We start from the raw sequence: 27,078 nt of genomic DNA, 5'->3' as shown, positions 1-27,078 counted from the left end.
GAGTAGTTTTACCAGCCATTCTACTTACTTATTGCCACGTGTTTGCGTACACTTCCTCCAAATGTTGCCATGTATAAAAATAAAGCTGCTTGCAAAATTAATAATTTATAGAGCCATCGTTCCAAACACTATAAAGTGCTCTTACCCTTTGAGCTTTTACCAGCACTCCCAGCAAAATGCCGGTGAGTAATTTATAGGACATTTATAGGTTTTTAAACGCCATGATATAACGACAACCACTCTCTGATTTAGGGACGACTTTACACGCACCTTTATTTCTCTTTTTATTTTTTATTTTTAGTTTAAAAAGGCTAACATGTGAACTGTGAATGAGAGAAATGTAACCCTAAATCTTCGTATTTTTCAATTAGCAGATTTTTTTTCATTTTAAACGATTCTATAGTCTCAGATTGTACATGTCTGATTTAATAAAAATGTAGATTACATTTTGGTTCTGATATTATACAATTAGAGACACCTACCATTTTTGTGAGAAAGAACAGGTGAATGCCACTGAATATATTGAAGATGGTAATGAATAAAAAATATATAGTCTATTTTATAAAGTGTTTTATGAGGGGTACTCAACAATCTGTGGATTAATGGTATTTAAACAATGTACAGCTTGTTTAAATATTTTACATTGCGTTGACATTGCACAAACAGATGCCAATTGTTGTGTTATCCCAGACAAGTGTCTATTAACATTAGTCTAAGTTAGCAGGACAGGATAAACAAAACAGCAGATCATAAATTTTGCTTATGGAGTTAGAATCATAGACTGTAAAATATAGGTTAGAATACATGGCAGATATTGTCATTAACTCTTGGTGTGCTGCCACCCAGTGGATAAGTTTATTTAAAAATGAACGTTAAGTAATATTTACATTTCCCTTTTTATGTCTAAATACATAAATACAACTAAATACATTTTATCAATTTATTTATTGAAGTTTTTGTAAATATTAATATTAACACGTAATGTTATAACATGGGGAAAAAAAGAAATACAATCGTATACAAACTATGACAGAGGGAAAATGATCGGCACCCTTTTTCGTGTTAATTTAAAAATGCAATTCTTGTGATTTGTTTGTAAACATTTTGTGTGAAGTGCAGCTATATAACGTAACAGGTTATTTAAAATGCCAATAATATCTGGATGCAGCCTTTATGATACAAACTGACACTGCATCACTCAGTGATGCAATGTCAGACACAATTGCACTCACTGGAGCTAGTGACGCCACTGTGACGGGTAGGGTTAGGGATGAGGTTAGGCGAGCCCATTAAAAAGCATTGGATGCAGCTCAGATTGCACTGTACCAGGTCTGCATCCTGATCCAGACCCTCTCAAAAATATCCTCTGAAAATGTACTTTAATGTTCATTTTACATCGCTAGAGAGCGCCATTGTAATACATAAAAAGCAGTTTCGGTTCAAATGACTTGTAGATTCAAGGGGCTTTCATAACTTTCAATTGCTCAACGACCTAGATATCAGTATTTTTTATTTATTTATTTTTTTTTTTTTTTTTTTAGAAAATAATAGCGAAGTTTATTTTGTGGATATACAAATTATGCACTCGTGAACCCACGATGAATCTAGAAATTATAAATAAAAACTTTACAGCAGATGGCACTGTATGCCTTTACAGATCATTGCTTTTCATACCGCAATGACTAGCCTAAAACTTCAGAAGAGTGTGCTGCTTTTTCAGTGGAGACATTTGATAAGCAGTCAGTCATTCTGCTTCACATGAGAATTATTAATTTCCACACAATTCATTCATGTTGCCCCAACACAAATCTATTAATTTAACTTAACACTTTTAACAAATGTATGTGGATTAAACATTAAAAAATGAATGTTGTCCCGAAGAAATCTCAAGAATTGTGTTGATTCAGCTCATTTTAAATAAGTACTTTGAACAAGTTTAAAATATTATTATTTTTTTGAGTGTAGATAGACGGACGGACGGATGGACAGACAGACAGACAGACAAAGAGATAGATAGATAGATAGATAGATAGATAGATAGATAGATAGATAGATAGATAGATAGATAGATAGATAGATAGATAGATAGATAGATAGATAGATAGATAGATAGAGTAGACAGACAGACATAAGGAAATCAACATTTGACATGTTTCTATTAATTTTTTTTCTTTTAATTTATATTACAAAATCTTTCAAGCTCTTCATTTCACCTAACAACCCTCACATACTAGGGTATTACTAGACAAGTTAAAAAGAAACATCAAGAGCATGCACAAAAAAGCAATAAGATCAACACGTCAAGTACTTGTGTATGATACATGTATACATAGATGCCATATTAGGTCAATCAAGACATTGCAATCTTAGAATGGTCAACATGTCGTCATTCAGTGTAAAAAGGAATGAGTTTTCGAAGATGCCAAAACATTAAGCCTGGTTATAAAAAAGGTAAGATAATTATTTAATTAATTTTATTAATTTATAAATTCATAAAGAAATTGGAAAACCTTTCACAGATACATCTTGCTTTCCAACATTGACGGACCAGATTTGACCTTTCCAATATGGCGACTGTGTATAACAACCCATAGAATCAGCTGCTAATGAGCCATACATGAGTATGCACATAAAATATGAATGTGCATAGCAATTTGGTAAATACATAATATTCTCACACAATGTAACCATTAAATTAATTCAATAATTAAACAAGGTAATTATATTTTACAGTTGAATTTCTGATATCTTGACTAGCTGTGAAGTCCTATCATGTTTGACACATGATGCTTATCACACTGTTGGTAAGGTTACCTTGTCAATGTCATAAAGTTAATTGATTAATTAAGTTCATTTATTCATTAATTTATTCATTTTCTTTTCGGCTTAGTCCCTTTATTAATCGGGGGTCGCCACATCGGAATGAACTGCCAACTTATCCAGAATATGTTTTACGCAGCTGCAACCCATCACTGGGAAACACCCACACACTTCCATTCACACACATACAATATAGAAAATTTAGCCTACCCAATTCACCTATACCGCATGTCTTTGGACTTGTGGGGTAAACCGAAGCACCCAGAGGAAATCCACGCAAACACAGGGAGAACATACAAACTCCACACAGAATTGCCAACTCACCCAGCTGAGGCTCGAACCAGCAATCTTCTTGTTGTGAGGCGTGAGCGTTACCCACTGTGCCACCATGCTGCCTTGTCATTAAGTTAACCCATATAAAATGTGATTCTTAGTGTATTTCAATTTATTAATGTAACTAATTACATTTCCTTTGGCTTCTCTTATTTATCAGGGGTCGCCACAGTGGAATGAACCACCAACTATTCCGGCGTATGTTTTACGCTGTGGAGGCTAACCACTGAGACACTTTTTACTCTTGACTGTAACTGTTAAATAAAGTCAAACATTTAAACCACAGTTACAGTAGAGCTAAACACTGATAACTGTAACTCACTTTTCCAAACTAACTTCAAATAGGAGGCTTCATGTTCATCAAGAAAAGCAAGGCGACGGATTAATAGTATTCAGCAAATTTCATAGAAAATATTCAGATTTGAACCCCTTCGTTAATATATTCATAAGTAAATGTAATTACTCGCAGATTACAGTTAACATAATTACAAGTTAGTTACTCCCCAACACGGTTTACATACAGTACATCACTACTTATTTGACAACTTGTACAGATAACCCAACCAGCAAGTCTGGAGAATCATACCAAAATGCATAGAGAAAGAGTGAGAGAGAGAGATTTGTAGTTTGTTTATTTTTTTGGCAATACTCTGCTATATTTCACACAGTCATGCCAATAAAGCTCTTTTGAATTGAAGAGAGAGAGAGAGAGAGAGAGAGAGAGAGAGAGAGAGAGAGAGAGTGTGTGTGTGTGTGTGTGTGTGTGTGTGTGTGTGTGTGTGTGTGTGTGAGAGAGAGAGAGAAAGAGCGCTCCTCTGGCTGGGTTGCACACTGATAGCTGAAGTGTACCATCAGTGCAGCTGCTGTCTCTGGCGGAGGTAAAACGATGTCTCATTGACTCAGGTGCGTAGTGATCGAATTCCTGTGCAGATGTTTCTGTTGTTGTTTGTTTTTGCTGGCAACTGCAGGTACGGACAGATGCGCGACAGTGTCACTAATGCGTATATAGCTCACAGAAGGCACTGCACAGTAAAATAGCTTATTTGTTGTAGAGTGCAATCGAGTAAGCTATTAATGCTTACAAATATTGAGTGCAATGAAACAATTTGAAGATTTTAAATGCACGGTGAGGTATCTTTATCTATGCGATGTGTCATATTGGCACAATAGTTGTTGCAAGGCTTGTTGTAGTTGCTCTTTCTCAGGATTGAGACTTAAAGGAAAACGTTGGTGATATAACGGGGATTAATTACATCTCGTTCTGCATGAAAATAAGTCTGACTTCTGTATGGCAGAATTTAGTTTTAAGGGGACAAGCAGTAGCCTACCTGAGGTATTGTTTGCCAGCACATTGCCTTCAGTGTTTGTGGTTTGGATACTATTTCGCGTTACTGTCGGTCAGTGTCCGTCATGGTTGTGTGCGCTGTCCGCGGTGCTGAAATCGCCCCGCTATTAGACGTTAAAAACGACCTCCCTAAAACTTGCGAATGAATTTCATTGCGTGATTATAATTTCTTTTGTAAAGTCTCCCGTTCTCCAGTTATCATGCATAGGCTAAATAATGACGTAAGTTTTCCTTTACAGTTGACATAAACATTTTAAATCATATATTTTTAAACGAAAGCTTAGTGTTTTAGGCTCTCTAAAATGTCTAAATGCTTGACGACGTATTTGCAAATCTTCTCCCTAATTTATGAACATTAATATAAACATTAATGTAGCTGTTGGAACAAACTACACCACTAGTTGAACTCTAACGCTAATTGCAAGCGTGGGCAGTTTTAATTTGTACACACTTAGATTGGAAATGTAATGCAATGAATATAAAATATACATACGAAATAAAAATAAAATGCGTGGAACATTGACTAACAACTCTAAAATGATTAAAGACTCTGATATTCAGGAAATGTGGCATACACAATATAGGATTATAGGCTACATTTTGGAGGGGTCCAGAAAACAAATTATGAAGTTTTAAGACTCGCAGTCATGGAGTTTTTGGCAGATTGAAAGCTTGTTTGGGCGTTGTAAAACAACTGTTGATAGCAGCTTTGCCAATTAACATTCATTAATATGATTTCAAACGAAATTTTGAACCAATCATGATTTTATTTATTGTCTTTGTATTTATTCTTGCAGTGTTTCTACACTTTTAAAGTTACAAAATTGTGGTTTCAGAGTGTTGACAAAGACGATTCATTCTTTAACCCCCTCCCAAAAAAGAGTTCTTAAAATAAGTTTTCTCGTCAAGAGTTTGTGTCAAAACAGAACGTTTAATAAAAAACTAATAACCGTGAAGATCTTTTTTTGTGTAATGGAAATGACGTTCAATGTTTATAGAACCATCAATGACGATACACAATTATTTTAAACAGAATAAATATTACATCTCAGCTTTTAGACCGTACAACTCATCCATGTAATGTAGCTCATTTCTAATTGCTTAAACTGTTAAAACTCACCCAGCATTACATCACTTCCTACTTCATCACTGTTAAATAATATGGACTTTTAACAGGTGCCATGTTTAAAAAGAGCATTTTTTCTAAACAAATGCACATCTCTTCTGTAACTAACTCTGCGTTATGTGTTTTCTTCAGATGTCAGGGCGCATTCACGCTGTCACACGTGCGCATCATGGTCGCTTAATTGAATCTGGGACTGCAGAGAAACGAGCACCGCTGGCACGAGCAGCTCGCACGCTATGCCCCTCTCACGATGTGGAACATGCCACGCTTGAAGATGCCCTGTGCCTCGCGCGGACACTTTCCACTGCTCCTGTGTCTGTTTCTAGCGACACTCTTATCTCACGCGCTTGGAAACATCTTCAAGCGCTCGGCGGTCCAGCGCGCGGCGGCCCGGTCAGTCGCCCGCATGGACGGCGACGTGATCATCGGTGCGCTCTTCTCCGTGCACCACCAGCCGTCCGCTGAGCGTGTGGCTGACAGAAAATGCGGGGACGTGCGCGAGCAGTACGGCATCCAACGAGTGGAGGCGATGTTCCACACTCTGGACCGTATTAACGCCGACCAGAACCTGCTGCCCAACATCACCCTGGGCTGCGAGATCCGGGACTCCTGCTGGCACTCTTCCGTGGCTCTGGAGCAGAGCATCGAGTTCATCCGAGACTCCCTCATCTCCATTCGGGACGATAAAGACGGATCTAAATGGTGCATCGACGGGACGCCTTCCAACCAGCCTCCTCCCAGCAAGAAACCCATCGCTGGAGTCATAGGTCCAGGCTCCAGCTCGGTGGCCATCCAGGTGCAGAATCTCCTCCAGCTGTTCAACATCCCCCAAATCGCTTATTCGGCCACCAGTATAGACCTGAGCGACAAAACCCTCTTCAAATACTTCCTCCGTGTCGTGCCCTCTGACACGCTGCAGGCGCGCGCCATGCTCGACATTGTCAAGCATTATAACTGGACTTATGTGTCAGCTGTACATACAGAAGGTAAGTCACTGCAGGACCTGCTGTTCTCACTGTTCATTAAGAACCAACATACCTTAGAAAACTTTTCTAAAAAGTGTATTTTCTATTATGCCCATACAGGTAGCATGTGTAGTACAACTTGCTGTTATCTCAAACTTTTATGCATGTATACGTATTTGATCAAATGAACATACAGGTGAAGTAGACTATGTCATTTCAATAGGCAGCCAATGAGAATTTTTTAATATTATTTATTTGATATTTGTCTGTCATTTCATTGTTTTGCAAAACAATTTTTTCTTCTCATTTGACTCAAACGTTTGATATAATATTCACACATTGATTTGATAAGATTGAGCATATCTATTGATGATCCCTCAGCTGAGGAAATTTATGCAAGCAGGTTTCAGCTTTGTAAGAAAAGCAGGGAGGTGTTTTATATTGCATGCATTTTTCTAACAGATAAAACACTATTGTTCGAAGTTCTTTAGAAATATATCGCTGTAAAAAATATGACATTATCCTGTAATTATTTATATATTTATGTTAACTTGAAAATACAGTTAAACCAGCTGTTAGAAAACAATATTATTTTTAAATAGATACAAATGCATTGGGTAAATCTACTGGATAAACATAAAGTAAATCTGCTAAAATCAAAATGTTTTATACAAACTGCCTTTCTATTTTACACACACAAACACACAAATAATAATAATAATAATAATAATAATAATACAGTAAATTCCTTAATATTCATACAGATGCAATTACAAAGTGTGTAAAAGAATGCCACGTCACTGTGCAAGTCTCAATATGTTTTGTTCACTTTTTTTTTTGCATGGGCTCTTGAATCTTGTGTTTTATTATTTTCCAAAAGAGATGACATGGTGGCTCGGTGGTTAGCACCATCGCCTCACAGTAAGAGATTCACTGGTTTGAGTCCCGGCTGGGCCAGTTGGCATTTCTCTATGGAGTTTGTATGTTCTCCCTGTGTTGGCGAGAGTTTCCTCTGGGTGCACTGGTTTACCCCACAGTCCAAAGACATGCCCTATAGGTGAATTGAATTAACTAAATTGGCCGTATGTGTGTGTGTGTGTGTGTGTGTGTGTGTGTGTGTATGAGTGTGTATGGGTGTTTCCCAATACTGGGTTGCAGCTGGAAAGGCATCTGCCGTATAAAATATATGCTGTATAAGTTGTCAGTTCATTCTGCTGTGGCAGCCCCTGGCTAAGCCGAAGGAATATGAAATGAAATTAATATTTTCCAAACGTTGAGGTAACATTTGTATGTGTTTCAGAGTCGATTCAAATGCACTGGGCAAACTAGCTGGAAAAAAAAATGTTAGTTTTCTAAAATCAAAACGAGAATCTGCTTCTTTAATGGTTGTGTAAATGGAAAAACATGGGATATTTTTATGGTAATAAAAATTAATTTGTTGTGTTAGTCAAATTAACTTAATTATTTTATCTCACATTTTATTTGAATCATTTTGTTTAAATCTAACACATATTTAAGTGTATTGGTAAACAACATAAACAGTGTTGTATAGTCCATTCAGTATCCCATTATACAGTGTGCAACATTCGTATACGTCCAGTTAAATCGAATGAGTTAAAACTCTTCCATTCTGGTCAGCCATTATTTTAGTTAGTAGATCAAAGCTTGTTGCCTTGATCATAGCTCAAAATATAAGCCAGACATGAAATCTTTATCTCCATTGTTGCTTTAGGAGGGCGATTGAATCCTAGTTTATCTTAAATTAGTTATACTTCGTATTTCAACACACTTTAGTTTTCTTAATTTAAACATCCACAGAAGTAGCTTTTAAATTAAGTAAATTAACAAGTAAATAAAAAACAATCAGAAAAACAGTATTCAACGATAACGAGTGCACGCCTCTTTAAATGTACATAAATACTAATTCACTCCCATTAAATTGGTGCTCCAAGTGGACCAAAGACCTTTTATTATTTGCATATGGAGGCAACCTTTAATGACTCAGTCAGTTTCTCCATACATAATGAGGGTAATAATATATTCTCCCTTTCTCGCCTTCAACACACACACACAATTTTTCTTTTTTTGTGTGTCACTCCCTCCAGCATTGTTATGCATATCACTTTCAATTCAGTTGTTGGTTTGTTTATAAAATGTCCAGAGGTGGAAAGCTTGTCGGTTAAACCACACACTGAGATGATTAATGCCCTCACAGGCCATATCACTTTTTGTTTTCTTTTATGCTGATGGTGTTTTAATTATGGTCCTCGATAGCTGATAGAATGAAAAGTAAATAAGGTCAAATAGGACTAGGAAAAAGCAGGAAAAAACATGGCTAAAACCTTTACTGAATATAATGCAATGTAACAGCTGCTAAGATATAGTTTGGTTAGCGACAAGCTTCTGTTTTTATCTTTCCTATTTCTAATATTTTAAAGCATCACGGTGGCTCAGTAGTTAGCGCTGTTGCCTCACAGCAAGAAGGTCGCGGTTTGAGTCTCAGCTGGGCTAGTTGGCATTTCTGTGTGAAGTTTGTATGTTCCCCCTGTGTTCGCATGGGTTTCCTCTGGGTGCTCCAGTTTTCCCCCGAAGTCCAAAGACATGCGCTTTAGATGAATTGAATAAAATAAATTGGCTGTAGTGTATGAGTGTGTGTGTGTGTGTGTGTGTGTGTGTGTGTGAATGTGTATGGGTGTTTCCCACTACTGGGTTGCAGCTGGAAGGATTTCCATTGTGTAAAATATGTCAGAATAGTTGAAGGTTCATTCCGCTGTGATGACCCCTGATGAATAAAGGACTATGCCAAAGGAAAATGAATGAATGAAGTAAGGTGGCACCATAGTCAGATATTTAAATATGCAATATAATTCAGATTTTCAGGCCACTTTTCTGTTGTTTTGGTAAAGCTAATTAGTTAGATGACTTTTCATTCTCATGAGTGACTATGTAATGGTTTTATCAGGCATGAACTGTAGACAATAACTCACAAACACAGCATCACAAACTGTCTTGGACATCACTTGTTGCTCATAGAAACAGCAGAGATCTTTGATTACATTAATTATCCAGCCACATTTAAATTCACTCGTTAGAGACTAGAGCTCCATGACACAGGAAAAATCTAAATTTGCAATTCTTTTTATTCTGCGATATATCGTCACCTTAGAATTATAAGGTTCTATCTGACAGTTTCAAAATTGAGTTATCAACATATTCTTATTAAATGACAACTTATTTAGATTATGAGATGTTTTTTATAAGTTGTTTACATTTTAAGACTTTTTATTTAAAAAAAAAAACAAATGCTACACACATACTGTTTGCTTCACTAGAAGATAAAAAGGCCACTATTGCTAATTTGAAAGTTAAAAAATAAAATAAATATAAATCAGTAAAAAAATATGGTATCACTTTAGAATAATGGTCCATTATTTAATGTTAGTTAATATTATTACTAACATTAACTAAGCATGAATAATCTTGTATAGCATTTATTATTCTTCATAGTTTAAGATGCATTTTTAAAATACAAAGTTGTGCCTGACATCAGTTATTGAACTTGGAGTAAACATGGACTATAGTGTTATTTAACTTCAATAATATTAAGTAACATTAGCAAACATTAATAAAAGCCATAATAAATGTATTACTAATAGTTTGTTCAATCTAGAGATGCTACGATTATAGATTTTGGTTGTACGATTATAGTCTAAGGAATAATCGCGGTTTCACGGTTATCACAATAATTATCCATACTTTCAAAACACTACTTGTTTAGAAAATCACATGATAAATAAATAAATAAAAATAAGACTAAATTAAAACAATTGTTTGTCTAATGTAAATCTAAGCTACATATTAGCTAAGTATTTTACTTGAAAAAGAAAACAAATATAGTCAAAGACTGCTGAACCTTTGGAACTTTTAATCAACTATATTACAAAATTGTTTGGTATTTTTAAGCTTGTATTTTTTTTTCTTTAGAGTAGAAATGTGTATATTCCATACAAAGTATGAAGCTGATCGGTCCAGTTCTTGTCACGTGGCTCATGGTGCATTTGCGGTATTCTTTCAACTATGTGTGCCTGGAAAGTTTGAGCGCGCTGCGCCGCTTCCGCACCTTGTGCACATTGGTTCCAATAACTAAATATGCACACTCCCAATATGCACGCAAAATTAACTTGTGACCAAAATTAAATGGCGGCTCTAATTTAACAGCCTCAGCCATAGTTGATCCTGTGTGCCTGGGTATTAGCTTCGGTGTAGAAGCTCAGAAATTTAGACTAGCGCACAGTTAGCATCAATTTGTTTAGTTGCAGCAGTTTTGTTTTGTGCAAAAATGCGGTGTTGAGAAGCCTTTATGATTAATTAACCGTGACGAATTAAATTGTGGTTAATAGTGAAATCGGTTAATCGCTGCATCCTTAGTTTATTCATGTTAGTGAATACATTAACTGGAACATTATTTTAAAGTGTTCCCAAAAACAACAATACCTGTGACTCCTGAAGAAACAATAAGGCCCTGTATAGCAAACTGTTCGAGAAAGATTATACACAACATGATTATCCAGCCTGATCTCACAAGAAAACGTAAGTATTTTACATTTTGGCAGTTAATTGGCTAATTCGTATGAATTCGTACGAGTTCAGTCATAAGAAAATGTACGATTTTAAAAAGGAGGCGTGGCACCTAACCCCACCCCTAAACCCAACCCTCATTGGGGGATACGCAAATCTTACTAAAATGTACGAATTAGATCGTACGAATTTGTACGAATTAGCCACTAAATGAAAAAGTTACGAATTGCCGTGAGATTGTGTTGGATTATCAGTAATTCACAACCTCAGAAAACATTCAGCATTTATTTAGTTTTGCCTGTATATGTTTTAATAACTCTGAAAGTGCTGGTAGCTGTTGACCTGTATTATCAAAGTAAACTGTTTAAACAAAAAACATCCTCTAGTCAAGTATGAGATAATAACTAAAATTAACAGTCTAATCTAATAGCTACTTTTCTAATTTGACACAAGCTTGCATGGCAAAGTTCAATTGATATATTGCTAAAATAATCAGAACCCTTTTTGCTGATCTTAACTGGTTTAAGCTGGTCATCCATTGCTTTTCCTCATCTGGCTTGGCCGATCTTCCAGCGTGAGCAGCTGAAATGTGCCAAAAAATATCTCTAAAAGCAGCCAAGTCAACATGCTAATTAGTTATCATCAAAACAACAGCGCGGCGAACTTTAAGTGTTAACATCAAACCGTTTGTTTATTGTTCATCCTGGTAGCTGTCTGCCTTAGGATATTAATCTTTTACCTAAATGTTTCAAAGGGTGTTAATATGATATCAAGAGGACATCAGTAACATCACACTAGCTTTCTTTATTTCCAGCTGAATGGTTTGTCAAGCGGATTCGCTTAATCTAACAAAGACATAAAATCAAAGATTATAGTGTGTGGTTTAAATAATAACCCCGGTGTCTATTTTGGTTTATTGTCTTGACTGACAGGTCTGTTTAATTAATAAACACAATAATTCTTGTTGAAAACAGATAAACAGCAGTAAAAATCAATACAGCAATTTTTTCCTAGCAAATCAGTCTGTGCTTTTCTTACTCTGGTTGGAGTCATATGTGTATAAAACAGTGTTTTTATCTATATTTATATATTTATTCATAATTATTTAGATATTTATGTTAGGGCTGCTCGATATTGGAAAAATCTGACATTGCAACATTTTGTTTTTCTGCAATATATTTTGCAATGTGAATGTTATTTCACAAGATGGCTTTTAATAGCTCTATTTGGGGAAAAATATTTTCTGATTACATTTATATTGATTGGGGTGACAAATCTTATTTTGACATGCATTTTGAAAAAAATACTTTGAATTAAAAAACAAACAAACTCAACAATGCACTCTGTGCAAATTTACTGCCCTTTTATGTTAGGCATGAAAACACCGGCTAAATTAAACTGCTGTAAAAATGCATCAGATAAATATTTTATCAATTTTTTCTGCCTAAATCTGACAATCAACCTCAGTCCTGACCAAAGCTACTAAATTGTTTAGAAAATTACAGGATTTTAACCCGTTGTTTGCCAAATTCATAAATGATGTCACTGATTTGCTGGATTTTTTAATTTATTTTTTTACCTTTTATCAAGGTCTTGGGAATGTAAAAACAACGACACTGCCTTTGATGCATTGTTTTTTTAAATTAATTTTCTTTTTTTTTCTTTTCTTCCTGATTTACCGTTGGTGGCTGTTTTTGCCCCATTCACTTCCATTATAACCAAATTTATTTTGATTACAAAACCATGACATCATAGTCATGCATTTTTGATTGTTGGTGGTTTTCCTTGTTGCTAAAATTAGTTATTTTTACCGTTGATCATCAGTTTTATATGGAGTATATTGGCAAATTAAAGTGTGTGTCTGTGTGAAAGTGACCTTTACACACTTACCTTGATGTGTCTAAGAAAATCAAAATATGCACATCAGCTTATAGAACTACATGGAGTAAATAAAAACAAAGACTGTATTTAAATGTGGTTATAACGGAAGTCAATGAGGCAAAAACAGCCACTAATAGTACATTTTGGAGAAAAAAGAAAAATCGAACAATGCGTCAAACCAGTGTTGTTACTAAACTTTCACATGTCTGAGACTGTGTCAAAAGTAAAAAAAACTATCCAGTCAAACTTACTGTTTTTGAGAAAATGTGGATACCCTTTATATATCTTATTTCAAATTCAAATTTCAGGAATTTATTAAATGAAACAGGAAAAGATAAATAAACTGACATTGACTTAGCCTATCCACATAGTCCCCCTATTTCCAAAGATTTATTTAAACAAGCCATTGTCATATTGATGATCTGGTGCATGCCTTCTATTTTCAACACTTTCAACAATGTTTATTTTAAATAATCTGTTACTTATTTAAACAACCTGTGCCCTCCCTTTTTTCTTCTTTTTTCTTTCTTTTTAATCCCCTTTTTCTTTTGCTTTTGTTTTTTCCTCATTATTTTTGTTCTTTTCTCTAAATTGAAATTGAAGATGTAAATATGATTGTGATTTTATAGTAATATTTTTATTATATTTCAATAAAAAGATTCTTAAAAAAAAACAAAAAACAATCCAGTCCACATTTAGTTTTTATATTGAAAATATGTCATTTTGTGTGTTTTCTTCACCATATCAGTGACATAATTTGTGAAATTGGCAATTAAAGACTTAAAATCCTGTCTTTTTATTTTTTATAAAAACCTAAAGACCTAAAGAAAGAGAAACTATAATAAAATCACAAAGGGAGTGGGGGAAAAAAACGAAGTCGCAGAAGTGTGAACGTGCTGAACTCCCACTCCAAAGACTCTGACCTCCAGACAGTCATAAGTGACCACACACCACTCATCTCTCCTGATTAGACTGTACACACAGTCAACAGCGCTGACCTCTGCTGCCTGCTCAGTAAGATGTACATGTTGCCTGGCAGTGCAGATGTAGGACTTAACAGAAGATGTTTAAAGTGTTACGTCGTGAGCTGCAGGCTTTTGTACAGACCCGTTTTGAATTCACACAATATTTTGAAAAGGACACGGCATGTTCAAGTGACCTATTATGGTAATTTGCAGTAATTCTCAAGTGTTATTGGTGTCCTACTTGTCTAGTTACCTTGCAATGCCTGTGCAATATAATTAAAGGAACATGTTCAGTCAGATGGCCCTTAATGTAAAATATTGCTTGGCAGCTTGTTTAATAAATAAAGAAGTGGTGGTTAAATATAAGAATGACAGTATAGAGGGATGTACAGTTAGACACTCGCAACATAGATTGTACTGACCATGAGTAAGTTTGCAAGTCCACACTAAAACAATGGCGTTTGCTATTTGTTCAAATGACCTATTTAAAATGAGCTGAAACAACACAGTTCATGAGGTTCCATTGAGGAAAGCTTAATTGTTTTTATTTTTCATTCACTTAAATTTGTAAACAAACTAATAAGTTCACTTAATTATTTTATGTTGTCTCAACACTAACTGATTGTGTGGAACCCAGCATTTTTTAAAAGGGTATACATACTTATTCTACTAACCCTAGCTTAACAGTCTGCTGATACAAGGTTTATTTTAGCTACTGTATAATATTATAATATTAATTCTTTACTTAAAATAATGAGTAAAACTTGAGTTAAAAGTTTAAAATTGACTTTAAAATATGAGTAAATCCATTTTTACTTGGAACTGTTTAGCTGATCTGAATATATTTTTAGAATTATACACTTTGTAAATTTACTTAACTTTATAGCATCAGATTTATTCCCCTTTTTAAGTTACATCAACTAATCACTTTAAAAGTAACAGGTAAAATCAACAAGTTTCTTTTTACACTGCCAATATTCCATTGAGAGTTAGTTAATAAAGGTAATGTGTAAAAGGAACTATCAAAATAAATTGTAAATAAAAATAAATTTCTGAGAGCATTTATTTATTTATTTATTTATAAATTTATTTTCATTCTCATGTTGATGGTTTATGTTTCAACTGTTCAACTGTATGCAAAGAAAGTCAGTAAGGTCCAAAACAACACTGGACTAGGGCTGGGCGATTTGGGCTCAAATTAAAATCTCGATTAATTGAACATTTTAACTCAATTACGATTAATCAACAATTACTTTATTGAAACATTTTTTTGTCACTGACAAGTTTTATATTCCGTCTCAAGGCATCTCTGGCGCAGCTTCCAATCATTGTCAATATAGTGGAAAGTAAGGCTCAAAAATGGGTTCATCGTCCTACTTGACCAGAGTTCAGATGTTGCTGCAAAGTGGACGCCCTTTAAAAGAGTAGAGTGATGTGACACGTAGGGAAAGTAATTGAAAAAATTGTCCTTTAAAAATTAGATTGTTTATAGGGAAAAGAAAATGGATGAATAATTAAAAGGTTCTGAATGTCGATTTCGATTAATCACCCAGCACTGCACTGGACCATATTTACTAAGTGGTAATAATAATAATAATAATAAATTATTATTATTATTATAGTTTTTTCTTTTGTGTTTCGCTTATCATATTGGAAATCAAACGAAAAGTGTAAATGATCGCAAAAGTATCCCAATAAAACAAGCATAGTTTAATAATTTTCATTATCTTATATATTGAGAGGTGGCGCAGTAGGTAGTACTGTCGCCTCACAGCAAGAAGGTCACTGGTTCGAGCCTTGGCTGGGTCAATTGGCATTTCTATGTGGAGTTTGTATGTTTTCCCCATGTTCGCGTGGGTTTCCTCTGGGTGCTCCGGTTTCCCCCACAAGTCCAAAGACGTGGTATAGGTGAACTGGGTAAGCTAAAATTGTCCTTAGTGTATGTGTAAATGAGTGTATGTGTGCTCCCCAGAGATGGGTTGCAGCTGGAAGGGCATCCGACATACAACCTGAAAGACGACAATACAACACTTACTATTTCAATCATCAGCAATTTTCTGTAGTTTATTTTACAGACTTATAATATGCTGTTGTTCTATTGGAGTTTTCATTCCAAAATGGCCGCCGTGCCCTCTAGTGGCTGTTTCCCAAATTACACTAGAGTGTCGCCTCTTGGTCAGTCTAAGCTCTTTGGCTACAATTAACACTCTAGAAAACTGCATAGCAACACCCTGTCAATCCCCCAGAATAGCCTAGCAATCTCATATATCAACACCCTGTCAATCACCCAGTATGGCCTGGCAGCATCATATAGCAACACCCCATAGATATTTACATTAGATGTCGCCTACGCTATTGTTGTCTATTGGAAGGAATGTGTCAATAGAGCTGCCATTTTAGTACAGGGTAGCGCTCCTTTGAAATTAATGTAGGACCAAGGTGCAGTGTACTGGCCATCCAGAGCCAGAGATATATACACAGATATATGTATATCTATGATTGGGAGTTTTCCCGGTGGTCAGTATGCAAATATTTTTTTAAATGAAAGACACATTATAGCAGCTTTAACACACACCTTACCGGTTGTAAACGCTGTAAATGGACGTTCTAAGCATCCTACTGGAAGACGCTGGTCACTATGGCACCCTCTATGCAGTAGCAAAGAAAAAGGTCTATAATTGTAAGGAGTAGGGGTGTGAACCTACACTGGTCTCATGGTTTGGTTCGGTTACTATTATCATGCCATCGGTTCGGTTCAATTCGATATCTCGGTTCATCTCAGTGCATTAACGATGTTTACCATACATAATTAGATTTTTTCTTCACAACACAAAAAACTTTTTTTTTTTATTAAAATCTATAAATATATTTATATATTATTTGTAATACAATGTTGTTCTTTAATACAGCAGTAAGATAAATTAACTGTACCCTTAATTTGACCTGCTCAAAGAAAACACTCTTTCTGAATGTATCAAACAAATCTCCAATACAAGCACAGAAGACAGCATGAAGAGCATTTAAAGGAAAGAAACTAATGTAAATATGATCCTGCTTGCTTTTGAGCGCTGACAGTAGAGGTCTCTATGATTTTCTATTGTCTTTACCTGCTCAACAGAAAGGGCTTTAGAAATGAAAGTGCTGTTTACCGATGGTGGGAAAAACAGCCTTGGTTAAAGTCTATGTGCGCATAATACATGGTTATCACAGGTAATCCGTAACAGACACAGTGGAGAAAACTCGCACCTCAGGCACGCTTGTGTCTGGATCCACAAGTATTGCTTTAACAGCCAAGAGGAGGGGAATAGTTACCTTACAAACAGGCCAGCGCAGCGGGTCAAATGTCCAGTGTGTGAGAGAGGGGTAAAGATGGAGTTTTACAGCATTTCTCTGTAGTAGTGAAATAGCGGCTCATGTGCTGTGCCGCCTTCATTGTAGTAAGAGCCTCCTTCACCATAGTATTGCGACATCGCGCATAGGAGATAAATGATGTCAGTACATAATAACCGGTTATGATCTATTACTGAACTGATATCAATAATTCTGACACCCCTAGTAACAAGTAATGATGCAGCACATAAAAAATCTATGTGTAAAAGTATTAAACTCATCGAAATATATACTGAAGTAAAAGTGGAAGTAGGAGAAAAAAACAATACTCCAGTAGAGTACAGATACAGCCTTATACATCTCTGCTAATGGTCAGGGCAATAAGAGAATGTATTATCATCAATACTTGTCTAGTACAAAAGTTCGTAACATACAAAAATGTAAAAAACGAAATCTTACCTATGAAATGTTCTGCCTTTGTGCTTTGTTTTCTTTGTTTACTCGTTACTACACTCGTTTACAGCGCTTAAGTCCAGCATCTTCACATTGGCTTTAGTCTTGACTAGTGCGGTTGAATGACATTTGTCCTGGGAGCACTGTTCAAATGTGGCGGCGCTATTGACGCATGCTCAGGGTCCGTATGCAATATCTAGTGTCTATATCCATGGCAACACTCTCCCAATTACCCAAAGTGGTCAAGCAACCTAGCAAACACCAAAATACACTATACACAACCCTTTAGAATACAATAGTAAAGGCATATTGACTTTTCAGCAATGCCATAACAACCACACAGTATACTCTAACAACAGTGCTGTTTTAATTTAGTAATGGACAGCTTTTGATCACAGCATGCCATGACTGACAATTATAATCAAGAATGACAAAAAGCCATTTCCATTTGACTGTCATTAAATGTGTTTTTATTTATTTAGTAATGTATATGTTTTTGTTTCCCATTCTAACTGTATAACGCCATTTGTCTCCTAAATGGTGGTGACCATTTTTTCTCCATTTCATGTCTTTTTCAGTTGCCTGTCTGCCTGTCATTTTGTGTCCTCCATAGTCAACTGTCATCCATTTCTCATCCTGGGCTCAGACTGGTCTGACAGGTGTTGGATCAGCGGCGGTAATCCATCCTCCATTCTGTGTCTTTGATTAAAGCCGCACTAGTTTCATATTCTTCCTTATTAACCGCCCTGCATTTTGTGTCTGATTGCAGGCAACTATGGGGAAAGTGGCATGGAGGCCTTTAAGGAGCTGGCGGCAGAGGAGGGTCTGTGCATCGCTCACTCCGATAAAATATACAGTAATGCTGGAGAAAAGCACTTTGACCGTCTGCTGAAGAAACTGCGTGAGCGTCTGCCTAAAGCCCGTGTGGTGGTCTGCTTTTGTGAAGGAATGACGGTGCGGAGTCTGCTGATGGCCATGCGGCGCCGTGGGGTTTCTGGAGAGTTCCAGCTAATTGGGAGGTAAGGCTGAAACCTTGTTCGGTTTTGCGTTGAGAAACTGCATCACGTCAAAGGAATAAATTGCAGGATTTGAAAGAGACGCAGAGGGCAAACAAGTCAAAATGACACCCACACTCTCTTGCTCGTGGTTATATATGAAGGTTGAATCAGTTTTGGTGGAGTAAAATATGTTTGCATATTGTTTGCAAAAAAGCAAACACGGTTCTTGTTGACCTTATTCTATCATCCATTAGATCCTCTGGTCTATCTGGTCTCATTCATTGATTTTTAATGGTAAAAAAGCTTGGTCTGCTGTTTGATGTTGCAAAATGGTATTTTCTTATATTAATTTTAGTTATTTTCATGAACGCACTTGTGTGTGTGTGTGTTTGTGTGTGTGTGTGTGTAGAACAAGGAGTTTGTTGTTGATAGTCATTTCCCACATAGGCAAAGGAATCTGAAGTCCTAAAACAATCACATAAGATTACATTGAATGAGGCGATTGCTATTCATGCACACTATATCAGTGGCCATATCGATATCAATCACTAAAGGCTTTTTATAATGTTACCGTTAGTCTCATAACAATGTTAGACCAACATTTTTATGCTGATAAATCATGTTTTGTTTCCACTGGATGAACCACCTCACATGCGTGCTGCCTGCCACATTTGTATTATTTTACTGATATTTTGGTTTTGGTTCATGTTCAGGAAATTGATTGCTTTATTTATACATTGTTTTTAGGCCAAGCAGTAGATTTTGTTTATAAAAAAGGGAAAGTTGGCCATAGAAAAGAACGGTTAATTTCTAAAATACAGAGATCAGTTTAAACATTTCTGGAGGTAAAGTTTTAAAATAAAATCAGTTGTTCACTTTATGTGTTTAACTTTATAAATAATATTATACTAAACATAAAAATTAATATTTATGCTTATTGGCTAATATATGGGCTATCATCTCCTAAATATAAAGAGTTGTCATTGTTGGTATTGGTCAAAAATTCCATAGGGTGCATCCCTATGCAATACTATCTAATAAGGTCAATGCTACTAACATTGTAACACTTCCCAATAATTAGTTAATATGGCATTAGTTTATATGACAGTGGAACAGGCTAGTACTTTAGTTTAAGAAGGAATAGTTTATTTGTACTCATGACAAACATATAATGCATGATTTTATTTTGCATCCCCAATCCTACCAATACCTAAAACTAACTTATATTTTAATAAATATTAATAAGCAGGACATTAGGGATTTATTGAAAAAAGTCAGAGTTAATGGTTTGTTAAAGTTTGATCTGAAATAAATCTTAATGTAAATGACAACTAATATGTTATTTAAAAAATCAAAAGTTGTAACTGTTATGATATTACTTAACTAGCAAAATAATCTTATTTTTTTGTTTACTTGATCTTATTTTTTAATGAAAAATAATATAATTATATTATAATATAGTCATTATAACAAAAACTATATAAACTTTGATTATTTTATTATAATAAAAATTATAGTAAACATTCAAGCTTTATTATTGTTGTCCTGTTCTTTTATAATAAAAACCTCTCTGACCTGAGCTAACAAACTAATGTTAACAAAGATGGATAAGTGCTGTAGCATTGGTCATTGTTATTTAATGCTAGTTAATACACTTAATAATGTTAATCAATGGAATCTTATTATAAGGTCTGACTATTTTAGCCAACTGAATCTAAACAGCCAAAAATATACCAAATGTCTAGCAGCAACCACACAAAGCATGCTAGTAACCACCTAGGAATACCCTACAACCACAAATAATACCCTTGAAAGTACATAGCGACCTAGCAGGAGGAATAACGTGGTTTGGTTTGCCGGCCAGTTGACAAACATGACATGAATGGCAGTAATTTACTACATCTGATTTTACACCAGGTCAGAAAAAAATCACAACACGCGATCGGATGATTTCCAAATGCCTAGAAAGTACATGATCATGTGGACGGAAGGGTGAGCCCCCAATTTGTTACAACCCTGATGCAGGATTAAGGACATAACATAAATAATACACCTGATAACTTTAATAAACCCTAGAGTCTGGTTCGTTTATTTGTCTCTTTTTTTTCATCTCTTTTTTTCACCCAAAATGTGAAGCCTATACAGTATCTCAGAGAGGACCCACCAAAAAATAACAAACAAAAGTTACACTCTACCTTAACACCCACAATAAATCTACCAACACCTTACAATGAAAAAAACTGAAATAAAAATACAATGCTAAACCTAACTTTCTACCTATTTATAAAAACAAGAGATAATATGTACAATAAAGAAAAAGTGTGGAATCCAACCCCTACTGCTTCAAACCGTGTATATACAATATTTTTACAGTTATAAAAAACAAAGCCAAAAACGAAACTTACAGAGGGGGAAGAACTGGAGAGATCACAACAACACGAAAACCAAAGTTACACACAACACAGGATTGCACAACCAACAAGTATCGCTAATGTTCTCCAACAACAACTTCAAACTATACGCCAACTAACTCCCTCTCCGCTCTCCTCGACCACTCCACTTTTTAAAAGAGGCCCTACGTCACTCCAGCCAATCCTAGGACGCAATTAGGGCGGGACCTGTGATGAGGGAAAAAGCGGGAGAAGAGAAAGAAAGAGAGAGCACACGGGGGAACAGACACACACACAAACTTGCAAACGTCATTAATACATTAAATAATGTTAATTGATAGAACCGGATTGTAAGGTCTTACCGTTATAGATAACTTAAAGAAAGTCTAAAATATGTTTTATTATTAAAAATAAAAGTGAACTGAAATAAAGCAAACATTAATCATATTTAATTAACATAAGAACTAAAACTGAAATATTACAATAAAAACGCATATTTTCTTTTAAGAATACTTTAATAGTATCTCAATACAAAGGTATCATGTGTCAAGTCACGTTTATGTATTGTAGCCTGTACAAAAATGTAGCTTTTCCGTAATAAACAGTAAAATAACAATCAGACAGATTTAGATTCCAATGTAAATCAGTTTCAAAAGACAGATTAGTGTTACTTCAGCTCAGTTCAGTAATACAAATTATTATATTTGACGTTGGGTTGAGGCTTAGTGGTTAGCATTGTCGCCGCACAGCAAGAAGGTCGCTGCTTTGAGTGCCGGCTGGGTCTGTTGGCATTTCTGTGTGGAGTTTGCACGTTCTCCCCGTGTTCACGTGGGTTTCCTTCTGGCTGCTCTGGTTTCCCCCACAGTCCAAAGATATGTGGTACAGGTGAATTGGGTAAGCTAAGTTGGCCGTAGTGTGAATGAGTTTGTATTGATGTTTCCCAGTACTGGGTTGCAGCTAAAAGGGCTTTCGCTGCGTGAAACATATGCTAGATAATTTGACGGTTCATTCCGCAGTGGCGACCCCTGATGAATGAAGGGACTAAGCCGAAGGAACATGAATAAATGAATATTTGATGTTTCTTTGAGTTATCTTAGTATGGTGAAAGAATAAGACACATTGGAATGCCTGGCATGTATGAGTAGCTTCTAAATACACAAGTTTCCAAGGAGACCAGATGAGATTAAAAATGGACATTGTGAACAGAGGCGCTTTTTCACACTTTTGGCCATTAATGAATAATTTGTGATTCAGTAGCTGGCACACAAATCCCTGGAAACGGCCTCCTGCCTTTTGTCTTATATGGAGCGAGGATTTGAGTTTATGTTTAGGTGCGTGTGACAGAGAAGAGGGTCACTTCATTTCAGATCAGCCATGGAAAAATGCTGTGGGCTGAACATTAAATATTCAATCTTAAAGCCTCCCGGGAACTGTATCAGGAGCCAAATGACCAGTAGGCATCACTTGTGACTTGGAAATGAAAATGTGCTATATATTGTTTGAGTGTTTTCTTATTAGGACCAAGACAATAGGAGAAGAATCAAACATGGGTTCATATTTAAAGGTATTTCCATCCACTAAAGACTTTTGATTTAAGTACAGTATGTGTTTATATTTGTATATGCTAACACCGTTTGGATTTTGGTCACCACATACTATACAACCATAATGTTTTTTTGGTGTTGTTGTTTCTTTGCTAATTCATTTTAATGCAAGTATCTATTCTGATATTAAATATTAAATACAAGTTAATATTTAAAAATGTAAGTATTAAACATTTAGCGTCAGCTATTTGCCAAGGAAATTTATTTATTATGTTTATTAAGTTAGCCTAATAATTAAAACTGAAATACAACTAAATAAATATTGGGCCAGTTGGCATTTTTTGTGTGGAGTTTGCATGTTCTCCCCATGTTAGTGTGGGTTTCCTTTATGTGCTCCGGTTTCCCCCACTGTCCAAAGACATGGGCTATAGGTGAATTGAATGAACTAAATTGTCCATTGTGTGTTACTGTGTGTGAATGAGTGTGTATGAGTGTTTCCCAATACTGGATTGCGGCTGGAAGAGCATCTGCTGCATAAAACATATGCTGGAATAGTTGGTGGTTCATTGCACTGTGGCATGTTTTTTATTATTATTATTTTTTGCTAGTTTATATTACAGCAAGTCTCTATTCTGTTATTAAAGGTTTAATAAATTGTAATATACATGTTTTAAGTATCAAATTTTTAGTTTCAGCAATTTTCCAAGGAAATATATTTATCATCGTATATTATGTTAGTCTGAGAATTAAAACTGAACTAAAAGTATATAAATATCGGGTCAACACAACAACAATAATAATTGTACATTTAATAATTGAGCACGGTGGCTCAGTGGTTAGCACCGTCACTTCACAGTAAGAAGGTTGCTGGTTCGAGTCTTAGCTATGTCTGTTGGCATTTTTGTGTGGAGTTTATATGTTCTCCCCTTGTTTGCGTGGGTTTCCTCCGGCTCTGGTTTCCCACAAAGTTCAAGGACATGCGCTATAGGTGAATTGAATAAACTAAATTGTCCGTAGTGTGTGTTAGTGTGTGTGAATGATTGTGTATGAGTTTTTACCAATACTGGATTGCGGCTGAAAGGGCATCTGCTGCAGAAGGAATAGTTGGCGGTTCATTTCACTGAGGCATTTTTTTTCTTCTTTGCTAATTTATATTACAGCAAGTCTCTATTCTAAAATTAAATGTTAAATAAATTGTAATATACATATTTTAAGTATTAAATATTTGACTTTAGCGAGTTGCCAAGGAAATATATTAATTATGTTAGCCTGAGAATTAAAACTGAACTAAAAATAAATAAACAGTGGGTCAACACAACAACAGAAATAATAAAAATAATAATTAAGCAACATTATAAAAATGATACAATTGTTTTATTATTGCTTCAAAAAGCACTGTAGCAGTAAGCTGCTCAATCATTACATTCACCTTCGGCTTAGTCCTTTATTTATCAGGTGTTTTCACAACAGAATGAACACCGACGCCCTTCCAGCTGCAACCCAGTAATGGGAAACACCCACACACTCTTGCATTCCAAAAATTTTGGATTAGTAATATGGACAACTTTATGTGGGATTTTCTTTTCTTTTAAATATAGATTTTTTTGCACCCTCAGATTTCAGTTTTTCAAATAGTTGTATCTCAGTCAAATGTTGCCCTGTCCTAAAAAACATCAATGGAAAGTTTATTCCCAAAAAATTATTAAAAATTTCAATACTTTTTTTGTTTTGTTTTTGTGGTTTATGATCACATAAACACCCGCACACTCTTGCATTCACACAAACACTCTCATACACGACTGCCAAATTAGTTTATTTAATTCACCAATAGCGCATGTCTTTGGACTGTGGGGGAAACTGGAGCAACTGGAGGAAACCTACGCCAACACGGGGAGAACATGCAAACTTCACACAGAAAACTGATCCAGGCAGGGCTCCAAGGCAACAGTGCTAACCACTGAGCCACCATGCCACCCCTCAATCATTACAGTAAATCAATATTCATTCAAATTCCTTGCTGAGTAAATCATTTAAATAAATGACAGTCAGGTTTAGTTTAATACAAGACTTTTCATGTATATTTAGGGAAAATAGATATAAAGGCTATTTTTTTTAGATATATATCGTGATATAATCACTTCCCACACCTTTCCGTGTTTGATTTAAACAAGCTATTCTCCCATCCGTCCAACTGTCAGACAGCAAAATGAGAGCAGCTCTGGATTATATTCAAAGACAGACTCCTCGCAGACTTGTAGGTCTGGAAATGAACTGTAGCAGCTTTCTTGTTTAATCTATATCAAGACAACATCTATAGCCCACCCACGTACAATCACAGGCAGGCCATCATATTCAGCCAACAGACTTTCTAGGTCAAAACACTGAGTCTAGCTTTTCCTCTATTTTCCCATTTGCATGATCCTGTCTCATTCCGTTTTCAGCTGGGTAATAGAAACAAACAGGCATTTTTTTTATCAGTACATGTTTGAGAGGAAAATGAAGGGAAGGGAAGAGCGACAGACACAAAATGCAAAAGAAGAAAAAAACGCTTTTGGGAACTAATGGAGATTTATTCATTAAAACATGTCTTGCTTTGTCATGATAATTCGAGTCCAAGCCTTTAAGCCAAGACGGTTGATGATGTGTATCTGAGAGACAGTGACTGAGGCATTTCAGGTAAATAGGGTGAAGAAAAACAACAACTAATAATTGTCATTACCATATCTTCCCAAGCTGTTTGATTTATATAAAGAATTGCAAATATTTTAAAATGATAAAATGTTATGTTTAAATATGCAAATGAGTTATTATTTATTGAAATATGTTTTAGTTTGCATACATTTATAGCACTTAAAACAAGGACCACTGGATGAAGCCAGGATTTTTTTATTTTTATATTTTTTACATATGTGACCCTGGACATTGAGTCCATTGAGTCACATTGATATGTTTTTGGCAATAACCAAAAGTACATTGTATTTATAGATTTTATATATTTAAAAAATAAAATATATAAATTCCTCATTGGAATTTATTGAGTGCCTCATTGCACTGGCTTCCACTCAGAGTTGATTTTAAAAGAGTTGATTTTAAAATCCTTCTTTTCACCTATAAAGCATTGCACAATTCTGCCCCAGTCTATATCAGTGAACTTATTAGGCCATACACAGCTTGTAGGCTATTAGGGCCCCATGATCATTTTCTTTTGTCTGTCCTTCGGTCTTGCTGCACATCAAAAGGTGATCAAGCTTTTTGTGTTGCGGCCACAAGGCTCTGGAACAGTATTCTGTCTTTAACGTTAGGATTTCTCCATCAATGGATGCCTTTAAATCTAATTCAAAGACTAATTTTAACTCCCTTGGCTTTGAGTGATGCATGCATCTTATTTCTTATCTGTGTTTAAGTATTACACATACAGTTGAAGTTAGAATTATTAGCCTTCCTTTGAATTTTTTTTCTTTTTTTTAATATTTCACAAATGGTGTTTAACAGAACAAGTAAGTTTTCACAGTATGTCTGTTGATAATTTTTCCTCTAAAGTCTTTTATTATATAGTTTTATTTTGGCTAGAATAAAAGCAGCTCTTATTTTTTTTAAAAACATTTTAAGGTAAAAATTGTTAGCGCCCTTAAGTTATATTTTTTCAATAGTCTACAGAACAAACAATCGTTATACAGTAAATTGCCTAATTACCCTAATCTGCCTAGTTAAAATAATTAACCCAGTTAAGCCTTTAAATGTCACTTTAAGCTGTATAAAAGTGTCTTGAACAATATCTAGTAAAATATTATTTACAGTCTGCATGGCAAAGATAAAATAAATCAGTTATTAGAAATGAGTTATTAAAACTAGTATGTTTAGAAATGTGTTTAAAACATCTTCTCTCCGTTTAAAAGAAATTGAGGAAAAAATAAACAGGGGGGCTAATAATTTAGGGGGTCTAATAATTCTGACTTCAACTGTATATATATGTGTGTGTGTATATATATGTATATCTCTTTCCTATCTTATATTTTAAATATTTAATATTTTATTAAATATTTTATTTTATTGTAAAGCACTATGGTTGTGTAAAATTGTGCTTCATAAATAAATTTAGCCTTGCCTTGCCTTAGATTATAAAAAAATGCTAAAATTCTAGATTTTTCTTTTATGTAAAAAATAGTTAGAATATTAGGTAAAAATCATGTTACATTAATATATTTAGTAAATTTCCTACTGTAAATATATAAAAACTAAATATTTGATTGGTAATATGTATTGCTAAGCACGTCCTTTGGACAACTTTAAAGGAGATTTTTCTTTTCTTTTAAATTTAGATTTTTTTGAACCCTCAGATTTTAGATTTAC

General features: G+C 35.0%; 1 protein-coding gene across 7 annotated transcripts in view; it reads left to right on the top strand.

Annotated features, from left to right (window-relative positions):
• Positions 1-27,078, top strand: part of grm1a (glutamate receptor, metabotropic 1a) — a 69,377-nt gene continuing 42,299 nt past the window's right edge. The window contains exons 1-4 of one of the 7 annotated variants that reach the window (XM_087298356.1): positions 1-182; positions 5,757-6,610; positions 18,375-18,472; positions 18,566-18,815. In XM_087298356.1, the coding sequence (XP_087154482.1) occupies positions 18,586-18,815 (230 nt within the window). In that variant the 5' untranslated portion in view covers positions 1-182; positions 5,757-6,610; positions 18,375-18,472; positions 18,566-18,585. Of the gene's footprint in view, positions 183-3,714; positions 4,057-5,756; positions 6,611-18,374; positions 18,473-18,565; positions 18,816-27,078 lie in introns of those variants that run through there. The other 6 variants (XM_087298358.1, XM_087298355.1, XM_087298357.1 and 3 more) reach the window with 6 other exon arrangements.

The sequence above is a fragment of the Danio rerio genome, chromosome 20 (assembly GCF_052040795.2).
Source record: "Danio rerio strain M-AB ecotype USA chromosome 20, GRCz13ab, whole genome shotgun sequence".
Lineage (NCBI taxonomy): Eukaryota > Metazoa > Chordata > Actinopteri > Cypriniformes > Danionidae > Danio > Danio rerio.
The sequence above is the reverse complement of the archived record's forward strand: the minus strand, read 5'-3'. Positions and strand labels throughout refer to the sequence as shown.